Source organism: Haemorhous mexicanus, chromosome 2 (genome assembly GCF_027477595.1).
Source record: "Haemorhous mexicanus isolate bHaeMex1 chromosome 2, bHaeMex1.pri, whole genome shotgun sequence".
Classification (NCBI taxonomy): Eukaryota; Metazoa; Chordata; class Aves; order Passeriformes; family Fringillidae; genus Haemorhous; species Haemorhous mexicanus.
The window spans coordinates 81,723,225-81,743,346 of NC_082342.1; the positions used below are offsets into that span (position 1 = coordinate 81,723,225).

General features: G+C 35.0%; 1 protein-coding gene across 3 annotated transcripts in view; it reads right to left on the reverse strand.

The window, feature by feature from the left end:
* Positions 1–20,122, reverse strand: part of UGGT2 (UDP-glucose glycoprotein glucosyltransferase 2) — a 76,420-nt gene that overhangs the window by 30,938 nt on the left and 25,360 nt on the right. For all 3 annotated transcript variants that reach the window (XM_059839238.1, XM_059839237.1, XM_059839239.1), the window contains exons 10-22: positions 18,793–18,853; positions 15,965–16,056; positions 14,864–15,014; positions 13,775–13,894; positions 11,518–11,603; positions 9,852–9,987; positions 8,258–8,389; positions 7,381–7,545; positions 6,805–6,928; positions 6,609–6,707; positions 4,726–4,820; positions 1,820–2,026; positions 515–646 (exon numbers count right to left, since the gene is read on the reverse strand). In XM_059839238.1, coding sequence (XP_059695221.1) covers positions 515–646; positions 1,820–2,026; positions 4,726–4,820; positions 6,609–6,707; positions 6,805–6,928; positions 7,381–7,545; positions 8,258–8,389; positions 9,852–9,987; positions 11,518–11,603; positions 13,775–13,894; positions 14,864–15,014; positions 15,965–16,056; positions 18,793–18,853 — 1,600 coding nt within the window. The remainder of the gene's footprint in view (positions 1–514; positions 647–1,819; positions 2,027–4,725; positions 4,821–6,608; positions 6,708–6,804; positions 6,929–7,380; positions 7,546–8,257; positions 8,390–9,851; positions 9,988–11,517; positions 11,604–13,774; positions 13,895–14,863; positions 15,015–15,964; positions 16,057–18,792; positions 18,854–20,122) is intronic.

Sequence of the window (20,122 nt, forward strand, 5' to 3'; positions counted from 1 at the left end):
AATGTAATTAAGGCTATTGGTTTCAGCATATACATACAAGAAACTGAAACAACAAAATTACTATATTTTTATCTGTATATTAAGAATTCAGACTATAAACCAACTACATATTTATTAAAATGTGGTGCTTTAGAGCTTGAAATACTAATCTACTCAACGTAATTTATATACATTTATCTACACAGTAAAATAAAAGTAACTTCAGGATCAAAACTTACTCTTAAACATCACAAATAATAAAACAGATACTAACCCATTTTGAGTTTTGCCAGATTAACTCTAAAAGAGCTGTGGGAATGACATACACACATGGTAGATTCAATGGAATGGAGTTAATGAACAAATTAGCAAGGCAAAAAACAAAAAAAAAAGCAAGGCAAATGTTCATACCATTCTCTAACAACTGTCTGAATAAATGGGAAATCAATATAATGCATTTTCTTTAGTTTGAAAATGAAGTTCCAGAAGTAAAAAAAATCCTAAAAGAGATTGAGATACCTAATTTCCTTCTTACCCTGCCATTGCTAATAACAGCCATTTGCCCAGGAAGCAGCTTCAGAACCTCCTGGCAGAACATCTGTTGAGTTTTAATTAAATCCAGTCCTAAAGTGTTGTACTTCTTCTCAAAAGTATCACCATCCATTCCCTAAAGCCAAAGTAAAGCATGAGATGTGGAATGATTCAGCAAAAATAAATTTTTTAACACGTGAGGAAATCAAAGATGTTCTTTAAGTTATGTGGCAACCAGAAATCAAAGTAAAACAGCCACCTCAGCTTCAGTGTAAGCACATAACTGCTGGTGGTGAGCCACAGCCTCACAAGCACCAAGAATGCAGTCTGTACCCTGGGGCAACTGAATAACCATGAGAGCAAAGCTGAGCCTGAGGTCAAGCAATTTTTCCATGATCTAGCACAACAGCTGCATGAAAAGTAACACTCTGTTAGCAACTCAACTGTATTCCCACTTTTAGGAAAAAGATATTAAAAAATTTGTAATACTCTAAAAACCAAACAGTCATTCTAATATGGCCATTGGATACAATTTGAACATATTTTGGGGAAGCCAACATCATCCAGAAAGACACAAATTCATTTTCCAAGTGGAGAAAATCATGTCAAAATTGGAATTATGCCTCACCTGTCAAAATTATTCTGATATGTATCTCTTCATTAGTAATAAACAGACCAAGCAAACAGATTCATTCAGATACAAATAATAAAATGACAATAATTAGTAACATACTTAGCATACACAGCTTCATTAGACACCTTTATGTCTTTCAAAATTTATTAAACAATGAAACAAAAGCATTACTCAAAAATATTAATTTTCTAATATGGTTCCAGAGAGTTTTCTTAGTCTTCCAACACTTCCTATTTAAAAAGACTAAAATTTAGAACTCCTTCTGAGACAAAAAAAAGTAGTTAGCAGCTGTTATTTCATAACTCAGCTCCACTCTCATTTAGTCTTAACTTTTTCTGAAGTCTAAATTCTTGAAAAACATTAATACTGCAATTTTAACTAAACGAGAGAGCTATTAAAAACCCCAAAAATTAAAAATTAAACTATCTTGGTCTCAATTTTATTTGGTATCTGTATTCTGAATTTTTAAGTACCATCATATTTTTTTCCTTTCAAGAAATTCTCTATTCTTTAATCACATGAAAGTCATCAAAAATCCAAATCTGCTTGAGAAGAAACAGTATATGGGTTATAAACTTCATGACATTCAGCCAAACACTGTTATTCTCACCACCTCCTTCCAATAAGATATATGTAAAATGAAAAAGGAAGTAATCTAATTTAGCTTGTACTTACTGGGATGAGGAATTTAACAATTTTAGTTCCAGCAGCAAGGGATTTTGCTGTCTCTTCCTTACTGAGTTTACTTAGGAAACTTTTTAAGTTGCTATTGTTTTGGGTTAAAAAAGCAGCCAAAATTCCTCTGGCAATGGCTGTGTTATCTTCCTTTATTTTTGATGAAGGATTGTTCAAAATCCCAACTCGTGTATGACTGCTTGTTTTCTGCAAAGAAAAACACAGAACAATAAGTAATTTTACAGTTCCATCTGCTGTTACCTAATGTATTCATATCATTCATAACTATGTGAAATGCCCTTGAGTATTCAATTTTTTGCAGCTATTTGTCTTTAGAAAAGATACATCAATGACTAATTCAGAACTCCAACTTTGGGTAAAAAAGTGATTAGTAAGGACTTACCTATTCTGTGATAAATATTTTAAATAGAAGTGTTACATTTCTTTAATAGAACAATTGCCTTTGAGCATTTTGAAGAAGCATGTTTTTAACAAAGGACATAAGCAAGTGCTCATTTACAGATTTCAGAACTAGTTTTGTAGATGTCTATTTTTCAAAAATTACTCAACCAAGCATAAAATAAATGCAAGGGAATTTATCCACTTATCACTTTTAAAGTTCAGAAGGAGCAAAATCCTTCATTTGCTAAAATCAGTGATACCACTCAAATTTTACCAGAGAGTGTGATGATTCTAAGGTAGGATCAAATAACACCACTAACTGAAGAAAAGGTAAATGGACTCCAATGCAGGAAAGAACAAAAAGTAAGCCATGCAATCACTAGTATTCAGCACTTAGTGGAAAGGCTTCCACTAAGTACTCCCAAGATGGTCAGAAAACTATGAGGAAGCACTGAGGAATCTAGGTTTGCTCCATCTGGCAAAGAGAAGACCACAGAGAACTTAAATAGCAACCAAGAGTTACTGAAGGGAGAGTGAAAAACATGACAGAGCTAAACCCTTCCTGATACTAGCAAAGAGTAACAAGAGGTAATGCTCACAAAGTTTGGCCTGGCAGAAAAGAACTACAAAAGGAAGGCAGTGCAACACCAGAGTAATTTGAAAAGGGAAGGGACAGAGTCATCTCCTTGGAGATTTTCAGAAATCCTTCAAACACACCTACAGCTGACCTGATGTAACAAAGGCAATAATTCCACTTTGAGTGGGAGGCTGAACTGGATGACCTCAAGAGGTCTCTTGCAGCTAAGACAGCTCAATAATTTTATAAAGGAAGCAAAATTTTATCAGAGTTTTCAAAGTAGCAGGTATTAGCTGGAATAGCTAGAAGTGAATTTCCTTCAGCCATTTTTACCCCCATATTTTGGCATGCTTTTCCTCAAATGCTGATGGCAAGTCATGAGCAAGTGGTGACTGTGCCAATTCTACTACTATCAGGAATTATACTAGACCCTGACTTGAGACACAAAAGGGACTAGAAAGGAGTAAGTAACCTCAATAAAAATCAATGGACTTTGTGGAGAGTTTTGTGGAGACGTGGCTTGAAGAGAAGGGACATGATAAAACACAGCTGGTAAAGCAATGGGCCTCTGATGGGGGGCCTTTGGCAGGGCCAGAGTGTCCTTGAGCAGGAAGTTATACGATAACAGGATGCAGAAGCAGAGACTAGCTAATGAGGGGAGAAAACATAAGCATCCTGAGTATCTGAGGGGAGAAAACATAAGCATCCTGAGTATCTGATAGCAAAAGCTGAGCTGACCTCTTATAGCGAACCAATAGTGAGCTTTAGTTTTGCAATATGTATGAGCCTTATTATCACTGTTATAAGAACACGCATGTTAAATCAATAAATTGAGACTTGTTGATCATCATCGGATGTGCTTGTCTCCCGTCGACTCTGTCAGGACTTAAAAAAAAATACTCTTTCATTTTATTTCTCATGAAATTTGAAAATCACTAGACAAAGCAACACATGAAATTCATCTAATGTTTTGGGGTTTTTTCCTAGATTCTTCTCACCAACACAAGGGGACTTGCCCAGGTGGTTCTCACCTCTTAGGTGGGAGCTGTGGCACATTTCCCCTTCTGAAGAGGGTTAAAAAATGAAGCTACAGAGGGAGTACATCTGTCAAGCCTGAGACATAAATCAAGCAGTTAAAGAAATTAAATGCTTTTCTGTAACAAGGACTTGTACTGAATATTCTTCTTTATCTTTTTTAAAGCCTCTTTCTAAGACATATCTGTCATCACATTCTCTTGGCAACATCCCAATTTTCTAGTTCCCTTAGGGTGGTTCCTATTTCATTCCTGATTAGAAAGTCCAGATGCCTTCCTGATTTCAGTTTAGGTACTCTTTTAACCTGCCCCAAACACAGGGTCTTTCTGTCATTTATATTGGCTTGACATTTATACTTTCTGAAGTATATTTATATTTCAGACATTCCTACCTTAAATCCTATTATTAACACAGAAGAACTTAAAAATAAGCAAACTCATAAATGTGGATGATCTTCCTAGCATGAAAACACACAGGAAAATTGATCTTAGAAGCACACAAACAGTATAGGGGAAAATGGTTGCTTCATGGCCACAGCTGTGCCACATAATACAGGAGAACACTGCTTAATGGTTCACATCAACAGGCAGTATCCCTAAGTCCTTCCAGGTATCATTCTAGGCTACCTGATGAGAGAAACTCTAACTGGGAAGAAATTCACCCTTTTAATACACAGTGTCACAGTTTGTCTCCTGCCTTACAAGTCCATGAACAAAATGATCATTTCCCTTCAGGAATTAAGTAAAACAAAAGCACAATCTCTTAAGTCTGCACCTATCCAACAACAAAGTTGCTGCACTTTTATTTAAGAGTATGATTTTTGAATGTGCAGAGAGAGTTGTTAAGAACATATTCATAATAACTATTTTTATAAAACCTGCTAGAAACTCACCAGGCTTTTCAAGGCATCAGAAAGCAGTCGTCTACCAGCTGGCTTATCAAAATCAGCAACAATCCAGACAGTAACAGCATACAATGCATCTTCATCTGAAAATTAAAGATAATCCTGTTTTACATTCTGGAGAATCTTCTCATGACTAATGAAAACCAAATTAATTCTCTTTGTCATTTCTAAATTCATGTGTATGTTTGACTGCTGACTCCAACTGTAAGAAGGATCTTTGCCACATCAGAATCTTTTGCTCCCTGAATTGAAGTAAGATTTTTAAAAGGCAATTTATCACGTTAATACAAGATAGAGACTAAAAGAGCTTATCCATTGAGACAAGAGGGCCCTAAATAATTAGTTCCAAATAATAAAACCTGCTTTACCAGAGGTTACTTGTGAATATTTGATAAAGGCTGATCATATAGCCAGGAATGAAAAGAATTGAGTAGTTACATAAACTACACCAGTCACTTTCCCTGGCAGGATAGGGAAAGTCCTTCAACTAAAGACAGAGAAAAACTTATTATTTCTGGACACCAATAGGAATATATAAATACAGCTCAAGGAAAGCAAACTTCTGTGTTAAGTGCACACACAGATATTTTTTGTTTTTCTTGCTCTATGATTTCCTGTTCTTTACTTGTCATAGAAGAGCAATGGTAGGTGGAAAATTCTGCAAAATTATCTGTAGAAGAATATCAGTCTACTCAAGTCTACCATACATCCCCTAAAACATAATGAATAGGGGAAGAAATTTTCCAGGGTTCTGGTGAGATGCTAGGAAAAGGTTATTATTAACTGTTACGGTGGTCTAGAGAGATACATTGAGGAGAGAGATTTGAAATGTAGATTCCAGCTTAAAGGTTATAGGTTTTACACAAGAGATCTCAATCTTAGAAATAAGCCCACAGAATGAAAGTAATTTATTTAGCAGCTCACCAGGATGTCCCTGTGGTTGTAGACACAGAATCAAATAAGAGTCAAATAAATTTATTTTAAAGAAATTTAAGTATCTGGCATTTCTTTCTGATAATGAATTGAGGAAAATTCTGTAAATACCACATAAAAAATCACTGAAAGAAAGCACTTTATTAACAGGGTTTTTGTGTCCCTTGAAGGACTGATGTAAATGAGCAGCTATTTCATAAGGCACAGACTATTGTAAAATTCCATGCAGAATTATGACCCCATTGTTGTAATTTTTTCCCACTCAAGGAAAAGTACTTGCATATGCAATGATAACATTTTATATTAAAAAGCATTTGAAATGTACAAAAACATTTGAGTTTTATCAAAGACAAAATGTATAAATGAGTCATAATTCATCAGAATATAAACTCTATTTTCTATAGAAAGATAAAGGCTCATTTGGCAAAATTCAACCATCTAACTAGAGGAAAAATAAGGAGATACTTAACAAATTAGAAACATAATAAATTATTCCTTAAATTTAGAAATACCTAATTGTGATATAAGCATGCAAACTGTATACATTCTGCCCCTGACAATGCTGCAAGTAAGACCCACTTGAAAACCAGACTGACTTCAATATCAAGTAAAACCATTTGTATGGGAGCTGAGTCTATCTTCAAAGTTGCAAAAGTCTTGTAAAGGTTTTTAATTTCATGTTTGTAAAACAAAAACAACAAGCCACAACATCCATCCCATTTCAAAGTCACAAAAACTAACTACCCTGTTAATTATAATTTATGTTTATAACAGTCAGATATGCTCTGCTTCCTGAAAGAAGATACTGGGATATTGAGAAATATTTAATTTACAGGGAATCCTTGGAACATTGTCTTACTTGGGATATTTTACTGGTAAATTTAAACAATTTGTAATAGCCATATATAGACAGATAACCTATACAGAAAATTAATTACCTTTTTTCGTTAAATACTTCATATTATCTGAAATTACAGCACTTTTATCTTGTGAGTCCAAAAAGGAGAAAGTAGAGAAGTCTTCCACATGAAATGGAACTGCATAACGTAAACCACAAAGTATTAGACTTTAAAATATGAAAACAAAACCAAAAGCAACCCACAAATCATAACAATACCCAAGAAAAGGAGTTACCAGAAGTGGATCTGAAATGTATGTATCTTCTTTCTGCTCCAAGAATACTGGGGTTTATACGGGAAACTACATTGCTCTGATCCATAAGAAAATCCACTGCATTTAGACGATCATCTAACAAACCCTGGAGAATTAGAAAAATGTAAAATCCGTACTTTTAAGACAGATTTTCAAGACAAACAAAGACCAAGTATTTGTATAATCTTTCAGCTGAGCCTAAAGTTTCTATATACACCAAATTATGGACAATGTCAGGTCAAAACCATATAAATGTCACACAGATAGTATTTCAAACTATCAGAGATATATTTTTCAATGAACAACTGCTGTACGTTCTCAGTTTCTGGTTGAAAAATTCCATATAATGATTACATGCTTAGCTGATCCTTCAGCTTGAATAATTTCAAGATACTCTTTCAAAACCATGACCACAAATGATTGTAAGAACGTAACTGCAGGTGCGATATTACTAATTTCAAGCCATCTCATTATAAAAAATCATAATATATAAACATGACTGAGACAATTCACTGTCAAATGCTTCATCCTGCACTCATTTAGAAATGTTAAGCATACCATGAACACTGCCCGCTGGAAGAAGCCAGTGGCATCAAAAATCCTCTGAAGAATAAGCGCCTCCAACTCTGCCACATCCATCTCCTCTCTGGGAAAGGGCACGCCATTAAACAGCGCTTGAGGCAGCGGACCCAGGCCACTCTTCTTATAAAAGGTTGCTCCTGCCTGATCAAATCAGAAATATCACAGGATTAAACAGACTGCAGCTGACTGTAGTAAAAAAATGAAACTAGTATCCAGAGAGGATGAACTGTAATCTCCAAGCGCTCTTCACTGTCACACCTTGTCATGAGTGGCAGGGACAAAACAGAAAGTGTTTGGAAACCTGACGGGAGAGATGGGACTCATTTGTCAAACAGAATGACAAAGGAAATTACAGACCCATATCCTTTGTTTTGAACTTTTGCTTTAACATCTTGCTGAGAAATTGTCTTTTATTTTGCTTAACATTCTAGCTTATTTTTTTCTTTTAAATAAAAATAAAAATGAAGCAAATAACATCAGAGAAGAACTCTGAGACAGTCAAAGCTGCTTTTACCAAAGAAAGAACAGTAAAAAAACATCAAAAGGTTTTTATGTTTGTAAGTCAAGCTTTATTAGATAAGAATGCAGAATTCAAGAGAGACCCTTTGACACGCCTACTAGAAAAACACTTGTGGTTCCTGAAAGCAGCAGGGAAGAGTAAATTTTCATAGTGAGAGCAGTAATGCAGTAACCTTTACTACATTTCCATTAATGACTGAATGGTGGCTGAAGAAAAATTTTACTCAAAGGTGCTGGATTTACTTGCTTTAATATTTAGCAGTCCTTCAAGTTAGTAAATGCATCGAGTCATATACACTGCAGTATTTCTTACTCAGCACAGCTCTCAACATACCTTCCTCCCTTCATCGTATTCAGAATGAACACCCAGGATACTCTGAACATCAGCATGGGGGTACTCACTCCTAAGAATCTGTTTCACATCATCTACTGTCAGAACATTTCCATCTTTGACTTCATGGTACATCTGTAAGAATTATAACCCAAAGAAATTAAAAAATGTAGGAAGTTGCCAAAGAACTTGATAAAATTAATAGAATTAAAAAAACAATAAATAAGTATGAACTTCTTAAAGTGCTCTAGCAAATTTTATGGTGGTATCATTTTATATTGCTCTTGTTGCTGTACTGCACTTTTTATACTGCTGTAGTAGTTACCACCATTGCACATATGCACAAATTTTTATTAGAGCACTGTTCTGATTGATCTATTATTACACCTTTAGTCTAAATCTGAAGTGGCCAAGGAAATACACCTATGTGAGCTAAATGTGAAAGGTTATTTCTCTCTACTAACTGGATTCTCTCCATAAACTAACTAACATGGGTAGTTACCTGAACCCATATAATCCAAGCCTAAACTAGTCAGTGATATTTTTTTCTACAGTGATAATCTTTCCTTAGCGATGTTATTTCATAGAATAATATTTTATTACTTTCATCATACTTACAATAAAAATTTCAAGTGAAAATTATTCATTTCTCTTCAAATGAGCAACAATATTTTCCTCTATAGCTCTGAATAGCTCAAACTTTATTTTATTGCTTCTATTTTTGTTATCTTTCAATTGTATTTATCGTCTCCCCTTTTTATATTATGAAACAAAGTAAAGAGAGGAATACAACATTTTAAAAAGCACACTGTAAATTATATTTTTTGATCTAGGCCTAGATAATTGTTACCCATGCATGTCAGCTTCCTAACATTTGTGGACTTCTCTAAGTTTGTCCATGACACTATGACATTTTCTAGGCACTAAACATAAAACCAGAAAACAAATAGAAGAAAAATTGTTACGTATAAATACCATATTCTCTAACTTTTACCCACAGAGCCTTTACATAGATGACTCACATTATTTCTCCTCCATTCATCTCTAATCTCTGAAATTCCTTTCTTATGAGAATCTGTATTCTCTTACAAAGTTAACCTGCCTCATTAAGGTGCAAGCCTTGAATACTTGTATGTTTTCTGCAGTCATGGACAGCTCAAGCATGACCAAAGAAATTATCTTACTGTTTCACTTCCTATACTGGACAATAAGAAAGGGTTTTTCAAATGGACCACCAAAGCGACATTAAAATCCCTGTACTCCAAAAGACACAGAACAAAAAGACAGGCCCATTACGTTAACATTAATACAGAATAATTTTTCATAATAATAAAAGCTGAAAGGCATGCACCTACTTTTTTATATTATTTAAGAAAACCTGTTGATAGGCAAAATTACAAGAGCAAATTGGTTGATGCAAGAGGAAAGGATTTCTGCAAATAATTCTATAGACTATTAATGCTACACATGCTTTTAATACTTCATTTCTGCATAAAGTAAATGCACACATCTCATGTTATCACAAGGTAGCAAGACCCTAACTGTTAATAAAATATAAACCAGAAGTAAACAGATGATTTATTGTGAAAGAACTAACATTAATTATCGACATAAAGGCCTGAGTAGTGTCAGATTCCTCTGCAATGTAATTAAAAGTTCTCCAAAGAGCTACTCCAGCATCTTCATTTCCATCAATTTCTTCTTTTGTACTTAAAATAAAAACTATTCCAATTCTATAAAAAAAATAAAAAGAAATCAAACATTTTAAGACAGTATCTGCTTCACACAAATTCTAATACAAACACAGAAGAACAAAATGTTTGCATTGAAGTGATCTGCCCAGCTTGTAGAGATAAAAACCCTGCACTTGTGTGGTGTTCCCATGACTGTGTGGTGACATAGGATACCAGCCATGCTTCCTTCATCAGCTCTACAGTATGCTTAGGTTACCAACTATGTACTGACTTTACATATGCCTTTTACAGCTGACAATAATTAAGATTCCTGTGAGTCAATAGGGTTTAATCACAGTATTTCCTCTCCTTACCTGGATGAAGGTTTTGATTTTTTACATTCCTGCCATCATCTCTTAACGGCTTGAGTCTTTGTTTTAGTCTGGGCATTCTCAGTCTTTTATTTTTCCTGACAGGGATATCCTGAGTAGTTGCATAAAGACAGTGCTGAGGCACTGATGTCCCATCATCAGTGTGTGCCACTCCCACCAGCCCTTCTCTCACCTTTTCAACTTTCTGAGCCTTCCACCACCCTGACACTGCCGTTCATTTTCCACTCACATCAGTTTTAAATACACCTCCTACTAACCCCTACATTTTCATTAAATGAAAGAAAACCCAAAGGAATATGAGGCTTGGGAGGTAAAAAGGCTTATTGGAGGTGGTGCACTGACACTATTTTCATGCAAAAAGCATGGACTGAGACTAAGCCATACTATGGTCCCTTCCAACCCAAACCTTTCTGTGAAGACACACAGAACACTGCAATCTGTCTTTCATTATGCTTTTGTAATTGAAAGATAAAAAATTAGAAAAAACAACTACAAAAAAAGATCAGAACTAGTAAAATTTTAAAGTAAAATAAAACACCTGTAATTTATTGAGGACATAAAAAGCCACTTCACAGGTGGATTTCAAAAATTTAACACGCAATTCATCTTGCTGAACTTTGGATATCCTTCTTTAATAAAATGTGGAAATAAACAGCCATTTCTGAGACAAATTCACTTTTTTTACAATTAGGTATCTCAGATCAACCAGACTCTTCCTCAGAAGTGTCTCTCTCTCAAATGATGTTCACATTCAGAAATTCAAAACTCCATGAGGATAATCTCACTGTGGTCTTTAAGAGTGTATATTGAAACAACATTAGATAAAGCAATCACAATTGAAAGAACTGAATTTTAAAAATTCCCTGAAAGCACATTTTACATAACAAATATTTTTATTAGAATGCAACTTCACAAGAACACCCAGTGGGACTATTTGACAAGATAAATTTTTATCAGACTTTTGCAGTTCATTTTACACACACTCAGGTATGTTTTACCTTGCAATCTATTTGCTTAAGAATACTTAACACCTGAGTAAGCTTGACACAAATAGGTAACCAATGTGCCTTATTAGAATGTTGTTGCATTGGATTTACCTCAAATTCACATCCTCATCTAGTAGAATAGAAAATGAAGAAGAAAAAAGGGCAGAATCCTTATTTAAAGATTTTTCCTCAAAACTTTCTGTTTTCCTTACCTAAGTGGTATATCATGATGATAGAATAATTCTGCCAGATTCATATAATCACCAGTATCTTCTTGGACAGGATCAACAAAAAGCACCTAAGAAGAGAAAACATATCAAGCATCCAATATTTATTCCTGATGTCTGTTTTTATTTTTTCTTCAGACATAAAATCTAAGACAAGAACATTAATTTCCAAAGGAGCTGTACGCCCCAGCTGTTTTCAATTTTTTTAGAGCATTCATTGTAAGAAAACATTAGGACTATAAATGAAAAAAACATCAGAATTAAGGAATTTGGATCAAGCAGTGAAAATAGGATTTAACTATTCACTGAACTTCAAACCAAGTGATCCAACTTTTCTCCTTTGAAAGACTCTGTGCCATTACATTGCATTTATTAATAAACTCTTTATTTTAGAAAGATATAATGCTGATTTTTCTGTTACATTCTTTAACAAACTCTCTTCTGTTGTGAAAACCAAACAAAAATAAAACAACAATATTTTGGCTGAAAACGTCAAGCAAAAAATTGAGCTTTTGGGAAGACTTCCTCCTTCCTGTCTCATCTATCTTTGTATTCACTTTTTCACTTAGTGTAGCTTGGAGTATAAATTCAGATTTTTCAGGTATGCACAGAATTTAAAACTGGGATGTGTCTGCATAGGCAAATGATCCTTATGTAGATTTAATTGGACATCTATACCTGATTTATTCAGCTTTGCACTGCAAACTCCCCTTACAATTCATCAAATTTGCGAGTGTAGCTGAAATGAAGGAGAGTAACTTGAAAAATTTTGAACCCTCCCTTTCAGATTATAGTGAAATGTTGTGTTATAGATTTCTACAGTACAGCTCTTATATTTAACCCTGAATACGTAATGCAATCTACTTCATATTACACACATCTTACGCTTCACTATAAAGATACATTTTAAAATTACCTATTGCTGGTATTTTCATTGTCTTTTTACACACAAACTTTGCATCACTTCAAGCAACTACATCAGAGGAATCAAGCACACCCTCAACAGCTTTGCAGAGGACAGCATGCTGAGTGGTGCAGCTGACACATGTGAAGGATGGGAAGCCATTCAGAGGGACCTGGATAGGCTCAAGAAGTGCATCCATGAGAGCCTCACAGGTTTCAGCAAGGCCGAGTACAAAGTGATGCATCTAGGCTGGGGCAACTCCCAGTTCATCAACACAGGCTGAGAGATGAACAGATCCAGAACAGCCCTGCCAAGAAGAACTTAAGGGCTGCTGGTCAATGAGAGGCTGGACTTGAGCTGGCAGTGTGCACTCATAGCCCAGAAAACCAAACATGTCCTGGGCTGCATCCAAAGCAGCGTAGGCAGCAGGGCCAGGGAGGGGATTCTGTCCTTGCGCCACGGTGAGAGCCCACCTGGAGTGCTGCATCCAGCTCTGGGGTCCCAGAACAGCAAAGACATGGACTTCAAGTGGATAGAAAGAAGGGCCACAAAAACAATCAGAAGCTGGAGCATCTCTCCTGTGAGTATAGCGAGACTTAAAGAAGGAGAGGGTTTTTTTACCAGTAGTAGAGACATGTAGTGATGGAACAAGAGATAGCAGTTTTAAACTAGAAGAGGGCAGATTTCGACTGAATATGAAGAAATGAGGATGGTGAGACACCAAAGGTGTCAAAGGGGAACTGGTTGCTCAGAGAAGCTGTGGATAGACCACCATTTAAATTGTTAAAGAACAGGTTGGATGAAGTTTTGGTCCCTGGTCATTGCAGGAGAGCTGGACTAGATAACTTTCAATGGTCCATTACAACCCAAACCATTTCATGATTCTATGGTTTGTAAGATTACCTTTTGCAATTTTCATTTAAATCAGCAATAGCTGCTTCCACAGCTTACTAAATGATACAAAATCCTATTTACAGAGGAAAAATTAAGCTACAAGACAATAATTAGTATGCTTTATAACTTAAATATCTTTGTACCTCAGTTTACCATCTCTAAAGCATGGACAGCTATCATTACCTTCCCTCATGCTTTGACAGTAGTGAACTTTCTATGTGTAGCATGAAAAGGAACATAAAAATTCTTTACAAAACTGTGCCCAAATCCATCTGCAAATCAAATTAACAACCATACATGACTCACTTGATAAAGCAGTATTCACTACTCTTAGCAGATCCACATAGAAAACCTAACAATAAATCCAGCATGTATATTTTTTAATAAACTGCCCACATATTAATATATACAGTATGAAAAAAATGCAAACTTCTCCAAACTTACCAAATTATATAAATTTCGTCTAATCTCATGTAAAAATCCAGGAAATGAGGTTTTTAGAAGCTCCTGATAGCTTGTAGGCCATGTGCTATAGCTGCGATCTTGTTCTATATTATTAATCCACTAAAACAAAAAAAAGAAAACATGCATTGAACACTGAGAAAAATATGTGGGCATAACAATACTATAAAATGTCTCCCTTTCTTTTGTTAAATAATAACAGGAAATAGCTTTTAAATTTTATCTTTATTTTTTCTTTTTAATCAAACTGTTTTTATCTGCAGTACAAAATAATACTGGATGGAAAAGGAAAAAGGACCATAAGTACTGTGTACAAGGATGTGAATAAAACCAGTTTTTTTCCAATAGTGAAATTACTTTCACAATGCAAACATCATAACAATGTGTCACACAGATGTGTGTAACACAGCACAACCATCTTGTAGTCCATGTACAGTATTTGTCTTCAGACTGCAGCAACAGAACTTTAGATAGCTCAAAATAGCCAATTAACATGTGGCTGATTCTTTCTTCTAGTCCTTTCTGTGCAAGCTGGGGCAAACACAAGAGAGAAATGTGGCTCTTTCAGATGCAAGAAAATAATATTTTAGTGCTGTAGTGGTTTTGGTTTGTGCCTTTTCCCCAGTGTATAACCTCTGTAAATTTTGAAGAAGGGTAAAAATCACAGTCATTGGATAGCTAGAGATAATATATTTAAGTGGCCCAACATTCACTAATCGTACTTGTAAAGTACACTTAGAAATCATGCATAATATGAGATATTATGTAGTATTATGTAGCTACATTAATTGATATAAAAGACAAATTCTATAGTTTGGAGTGTGCAACTACTCTAAATACATTTTTCTTTTCCTTTAAACACCCCATATCTTAGTATTTTAATAAGGTATAAACTAGAAAAAAAATTACTCATAAAAATATTGAAGGGATATTACCCTTGAAAACATTTAAAACTGCTAATTGATATATGGCCTCATGCAGAGTATTTCAACTGCAGTAAAAAAAAGAAACTGTTTCATACAGAGAATTATCAAAGATATAATCTCTAAATAAATAACTTTAGTTACTTACTATTATTGAAGAGTGACGAATATCTAGTGCATAATTATTATCTGTAGGATGTACATGCAACCTCATAAATTTACTCAGGGTCTCCCCTTTGATTCCAAGTTCATGAAGGCCATGCATCACTTTTCCTTCCAGTTTAAGAGTCTCTAAAATGCTTTTTCAGGAAGATAAAATACAGAATGTCTACAAAGATCTCTTGTAATGACATAAAAATTATTTTTAAAACTAAAAACAATCTTCATGTTAATAGTCTTAGGAATATTTTTTCTTTATATTCTCCCACAGCCTAACGTTTAAAACATCAGTTAATAACACTATGCCTCTAACTTATTTCAAAACATAATTACAACAGATTATACAATTCTTTTATTCATTTAGATCTATTTTATATGAAGCAATTTTATCCATCCTTAGCAAGAAGTATCAGGACAGCAGAGTGAAAGCTTTCTTGCTGCACTGTCCTGCCTGAGGCAGAAATCCATCCAAGCTGGGGTACCCTAAGAAGCAGCTTTGCAAGTGAGTAGAGAAGCAAGCAACAAGTGATGGAGACACAGATGAACTCTAAGCCTGTATCATGGCAGAACTCAGCACTGAGCAAACACATAGCCATGCCCTAAAACCTCCCAGAAGACCAAATGGGACTCTGGAACACTTGCTGCAATCTGAAAGTTCAAATTTGAGAATAAAAAAACCCCTGAAGTACTCCACAGAAGAACACAGCTGGCAAGACTTTGTGACAACCTTCACATCTGTATTTTCCAGATTGTTAAGTAACAGGGATATGAATGCCTCACTTACTTTTTTTATAAAGTGCTTTCCATACCTTTTTACAAGCACATGTTAGATTCCTTCAATTTCCAAACTAATTTGACGTGGTGAGTTGTAAAATTATAAGCAAGTTGGAAAACATATTCCAAGAGAAAAGGCTATTCTCAACTACTTATATCATGTCCATACTCAAAAGCAAAACCACTGTAAATCAATATTCCTCCTACTGGAACATTTCCTTGCCCCCAAAATGCAACAGGTGAGATTAGGACCATGAGCACAACTCCCCACTATTATCAGTAAGTCTGTGACCTTCAAACAAAATGTACATCTTACCTAAAGGGATCTTGAAAATCCAGGTCAATATGAAGGCCATTTAGAAATAAACGTGCTTCTCCAGGTTGAATTCCAAGCGTTTCATGGAAATGCTAAAAAGTAAAAAGTACTGCTTACTTATTTAGGTAGATGTCTACACTAACATATATAAACACCCTTAAGCAATTCTGTGAAACAGACACATCAAATCTCTTCCACACAATTTCTTTTTTTTATCTGAGTGTTGGAAAAAATAATGACCACATATTTTATGAATGCTATTTAATACACCTCTGATGAACAAATACAAATGAAAACAACCTACCTTTACAAGGCAGAGAAAAGGACATTTTCAGTGTTTGCCAACAGAAAGTGAAAATACACACATACAGAAATACAGCTTCTAAGTTCTGAAATTATTTCTATATATCCATTCAGCAAAGGGAGACCATACTTATGTCACTCAGACCTCCACTTGAAACCAGCTTTCTCAATGACTTCACATCTCTCAATTCTGAAAAACTTGTAGTTGAATTGTTTCAGGGAATTAGGAAAAACAGATTGGAAACTTAAAATCTCGTCTAACAAAGGGACCATGGAAAGAACACAGATGAGAAAGGGATTGCCAAGGAAAGAGATGCTATGCTAAGAAGAAAAAAGATCCACAATAAACAAATACAAGTGGAACGTGGGTATTTAGGGAGTAAAGCATGTATCATCATTTTCCTGCAGAGCCCGGAGGCGCAACACCATTCAGTCTATAGCAAGATAAGTGACAGGAGCAACACAGTAGTCTATTACAACTCATGACAGAAGGAGCAGTCAAGATTTCCAGATCTGCCTTAATTCCCAACAGAGAAATGGAAAACACAAAAAATACACAAGATGTGATTTTTTTCCAGTTCAGCTCCCACTTGCTAAACAAAGTAAGTGTGAACAAAAAATGTACTTTAAGAAAAGCATGCCTGCAGCAAGCCACTCAGCCACTCCTGATATAAACTTGTAACTGGACAAACAAGAGCAAAAATAAGAGCACATTGAAAATGGTATCATTTCTGTAAAGCAGTGTGGTTAATTTCACAGAGTTAAATGTAAGTAGGAAATGTGAATATGAAAAGAACTGAGCTGAACTGCAGAATGGTTAAGGTTGGAAGGGATCACAGTGTGTCATCTGGTCCAATCTCCCTCCCAAAACAGTGTCATCCTAAAGCACACTGCACAGGAGAGTGGCCAGATATGTATTCTTGAATATCTCCAATGAGGGATACTCCACAACCTCTCTGGGCAATCTGTTCCAGTGCTCAGTCACTCACAAAGTAAAGAAGTTCTCCCTCATGTTCAGGTGGAACTTCCCCACACATCAGTTTTTGCCGTTGCCTCTTGTCCTATTGCTCAGCACCACGGAGAAGAGCCTGGCTCCATCTCCTTGACACCCTCCCTTCAGATACTTAGAGATAGCCATAAATCAGAGGTAAGATTCTTAATACAATTTTGATGCTAGATACTTGATTGTCTAGAAGTGCATTGACTTTGTCATAAAAACATTGATGGAAGGAGTATTCAGGCATCCAACACTAGAATTTAAGACTGATAATATTCATGTAATAATTTCTTGCTAAACTTCAGCAAATTATTGCATTGCAAGTTGTGAGTTCAGTTTAATGAGATTTTATTTTTTTCTTTTATCTAAAGGAGTTCTTTGTCTATTTCTTGCTTAGGTATCAACTCATTACACCTAAATCATCACATGCCTTTCACTTTTAATAACTTTATTTCCTCCCATTGCATTTCCTATTCAACTTTCATTATCTTGAGAGGGAATCATCCAGTTACGCACAGCATGAGATCATATCTCTCCCGCTGCTAGATGGATGTACTGCAGTTCAAGAATGCACATGACAATTTATTGTGCTCAAGCAGCAGTGTTCAGGAAGTTTCTTTCCTTTAATTCAACAAATTTTAGATTTTAGCTGTCTAAAGGCCGTTAGGCTACAGGAAGGATGTGACCTCACATGAAATGAAAACTTAGTGTGATGGGTGCATAAAATCCTCTTAACGTAGTTAATACATTAATGGAATCATAGGAGTGATTCAGCTGACCAAACACACATATCCATTGTAATTTGTTTCAGATCCAAATTTCAAGTTACTTCTCCCAATCATTTCATTTGACCAGTCATTGATGTTATTTCATATGACCAGTCCTACAAGAATGGTGCCTAACATTTAACTGCAACACTCAACTTGAAAGAAAAAATCCAAACTGAACAGAGACAGACACAACAAATTCAACAAATATTAAGTGGTGTCTCAGAATAAACCTCAGATCAGTCAAAATCAGAGGAACAGGGACTCCTCACATGGTACAAGGCACAAAAGATGCAGTGAATCACGAATGAAAAGAAACCCACCATCTGCCATAGATGATGTTCAAAACACCTTGCAGCATAGCTGCATGTGTGATTCTGAGAGTGTGAAAAGCTCAAAGTTCACATTTGCTGACCATAATATAAGCAGCAGGCTTAGATTCAACACCAAAGCCATAGAAAAAGTAACTGATACCTATTTTGCTTTCCCAGCACACAATCTCTGACTCAACACTCCATGAAAATTGTTTGGCTTTGCCTAATTCTGTAAAACCAAAAGAGAGAATGGAGAAAGTTTCACAAATAGCGGAAAGTGAAATACTTGAATTACATATTTAAATGTTACCTGTCTCACAACAGATTTTTAGAACACTTAGCTCTTTTTCTTTAACAAAAACCATGAAAGTTGCTACAGTAAAAAAATCTCCAAAAGCAGCAATACAATAGTAGTTCAAATGTCCATTGAAAGAAATAAAAACAAACCTTCTGATTTTCTTCTATTTCATTTTGCATTTTCTTGTCTACAGGTACTCTTGTAAGTGATCTGTTCAAATAAAATATTTGTATCACTCAACCACCATGTATTTTTAAACAGGCATTATTTTACATAAAATTGGTATTTTAATTAAACATTCAATGCACTGTAACTGAAGAATCCTGTAATTAAGTCTTAAAAAGAAAAGTAATGCAGTATCATAAATACTGAATTGTTAAGACAAATATAGTTCTGTTTTACTCTAGTAAAGCCATGTTCCAGATTCAGGCTAGTTGTTTTTTTTTGCAGTAATATCATCAATGTATTTTTACCACTCTCAATCTTTCCTCATGGCTTGTTTTACTGGATGTATACTACAAAAAAGTAAGTTGTTTGGTCATCTAAATTATTACCTGAATACATACCATATTTGCATTTTTAAGTTAATATTACTGTCTCCATGGTACTCAACTTTACAGCATGGAGAGAGATGGATTTGTCTGGACAAAGGCAAGGAAAACATGCAAACAATGACCACTTTAAACTTAGCTGAGACTTAGAAAAAAAGATAGAAACCTTTAAAAATGTTAAGCATTCACAGACAGACAAAGTTTTAGTTTCCTTAGTCATTCCCTCTTTTGAAGGTAACACATCAATTTGTCTTTTCTACCTCTGAAGAATGTTCTATTTTACCTTCCCCTACCACAGTGTATTGTATGTGAAGTTTATAATTATCAGGCTTATCATAAAACACTTTCAGAGGCAAATTAATCTCTCCATGTCTTAAAAAAACCTAAACCATATTAACCTAAATCTGTCTGTCCTGATAAATGCCAAAATAAATATTCTAGTTGGCTATATGAACATTTTCTTCAAAACAGGACTGTACAGGGTTTAGCAAATTTGTACAGGGCTTGAAGAAAAACTGGAGTCATCTTAAACCTGAAAGTTAACTAAGCACACTGAGATCCTGCTAAGCCAGTTTCAAACTTGTGGAAAATAAAGCATTTAATAATATAAATTCTCATCTCCCCCCCTAAATAAACTGATTTAGAATAGATCTTGCTAGTATACTCCACATTTCTCACAATATGTCAGAAATAAGACATAAAGTCAGTTTATTTTAAATAACTACTAAAACTTTCCAGACCACCAAAGAGACCTACTGTAGGAGCAAACAGTATGATTTTCCAAGCTTGATATTAGAGAGTTCTGAAGTAAAAAAATTTCAAAAAATACTTTAAAAACCTGAATTTTATCATGCTGAACTAGACAAAAATAGTGGGGCCTGCAACTCTCATAAGCACAGTCAGCTGATAAAAAATGCACAGATGAAAA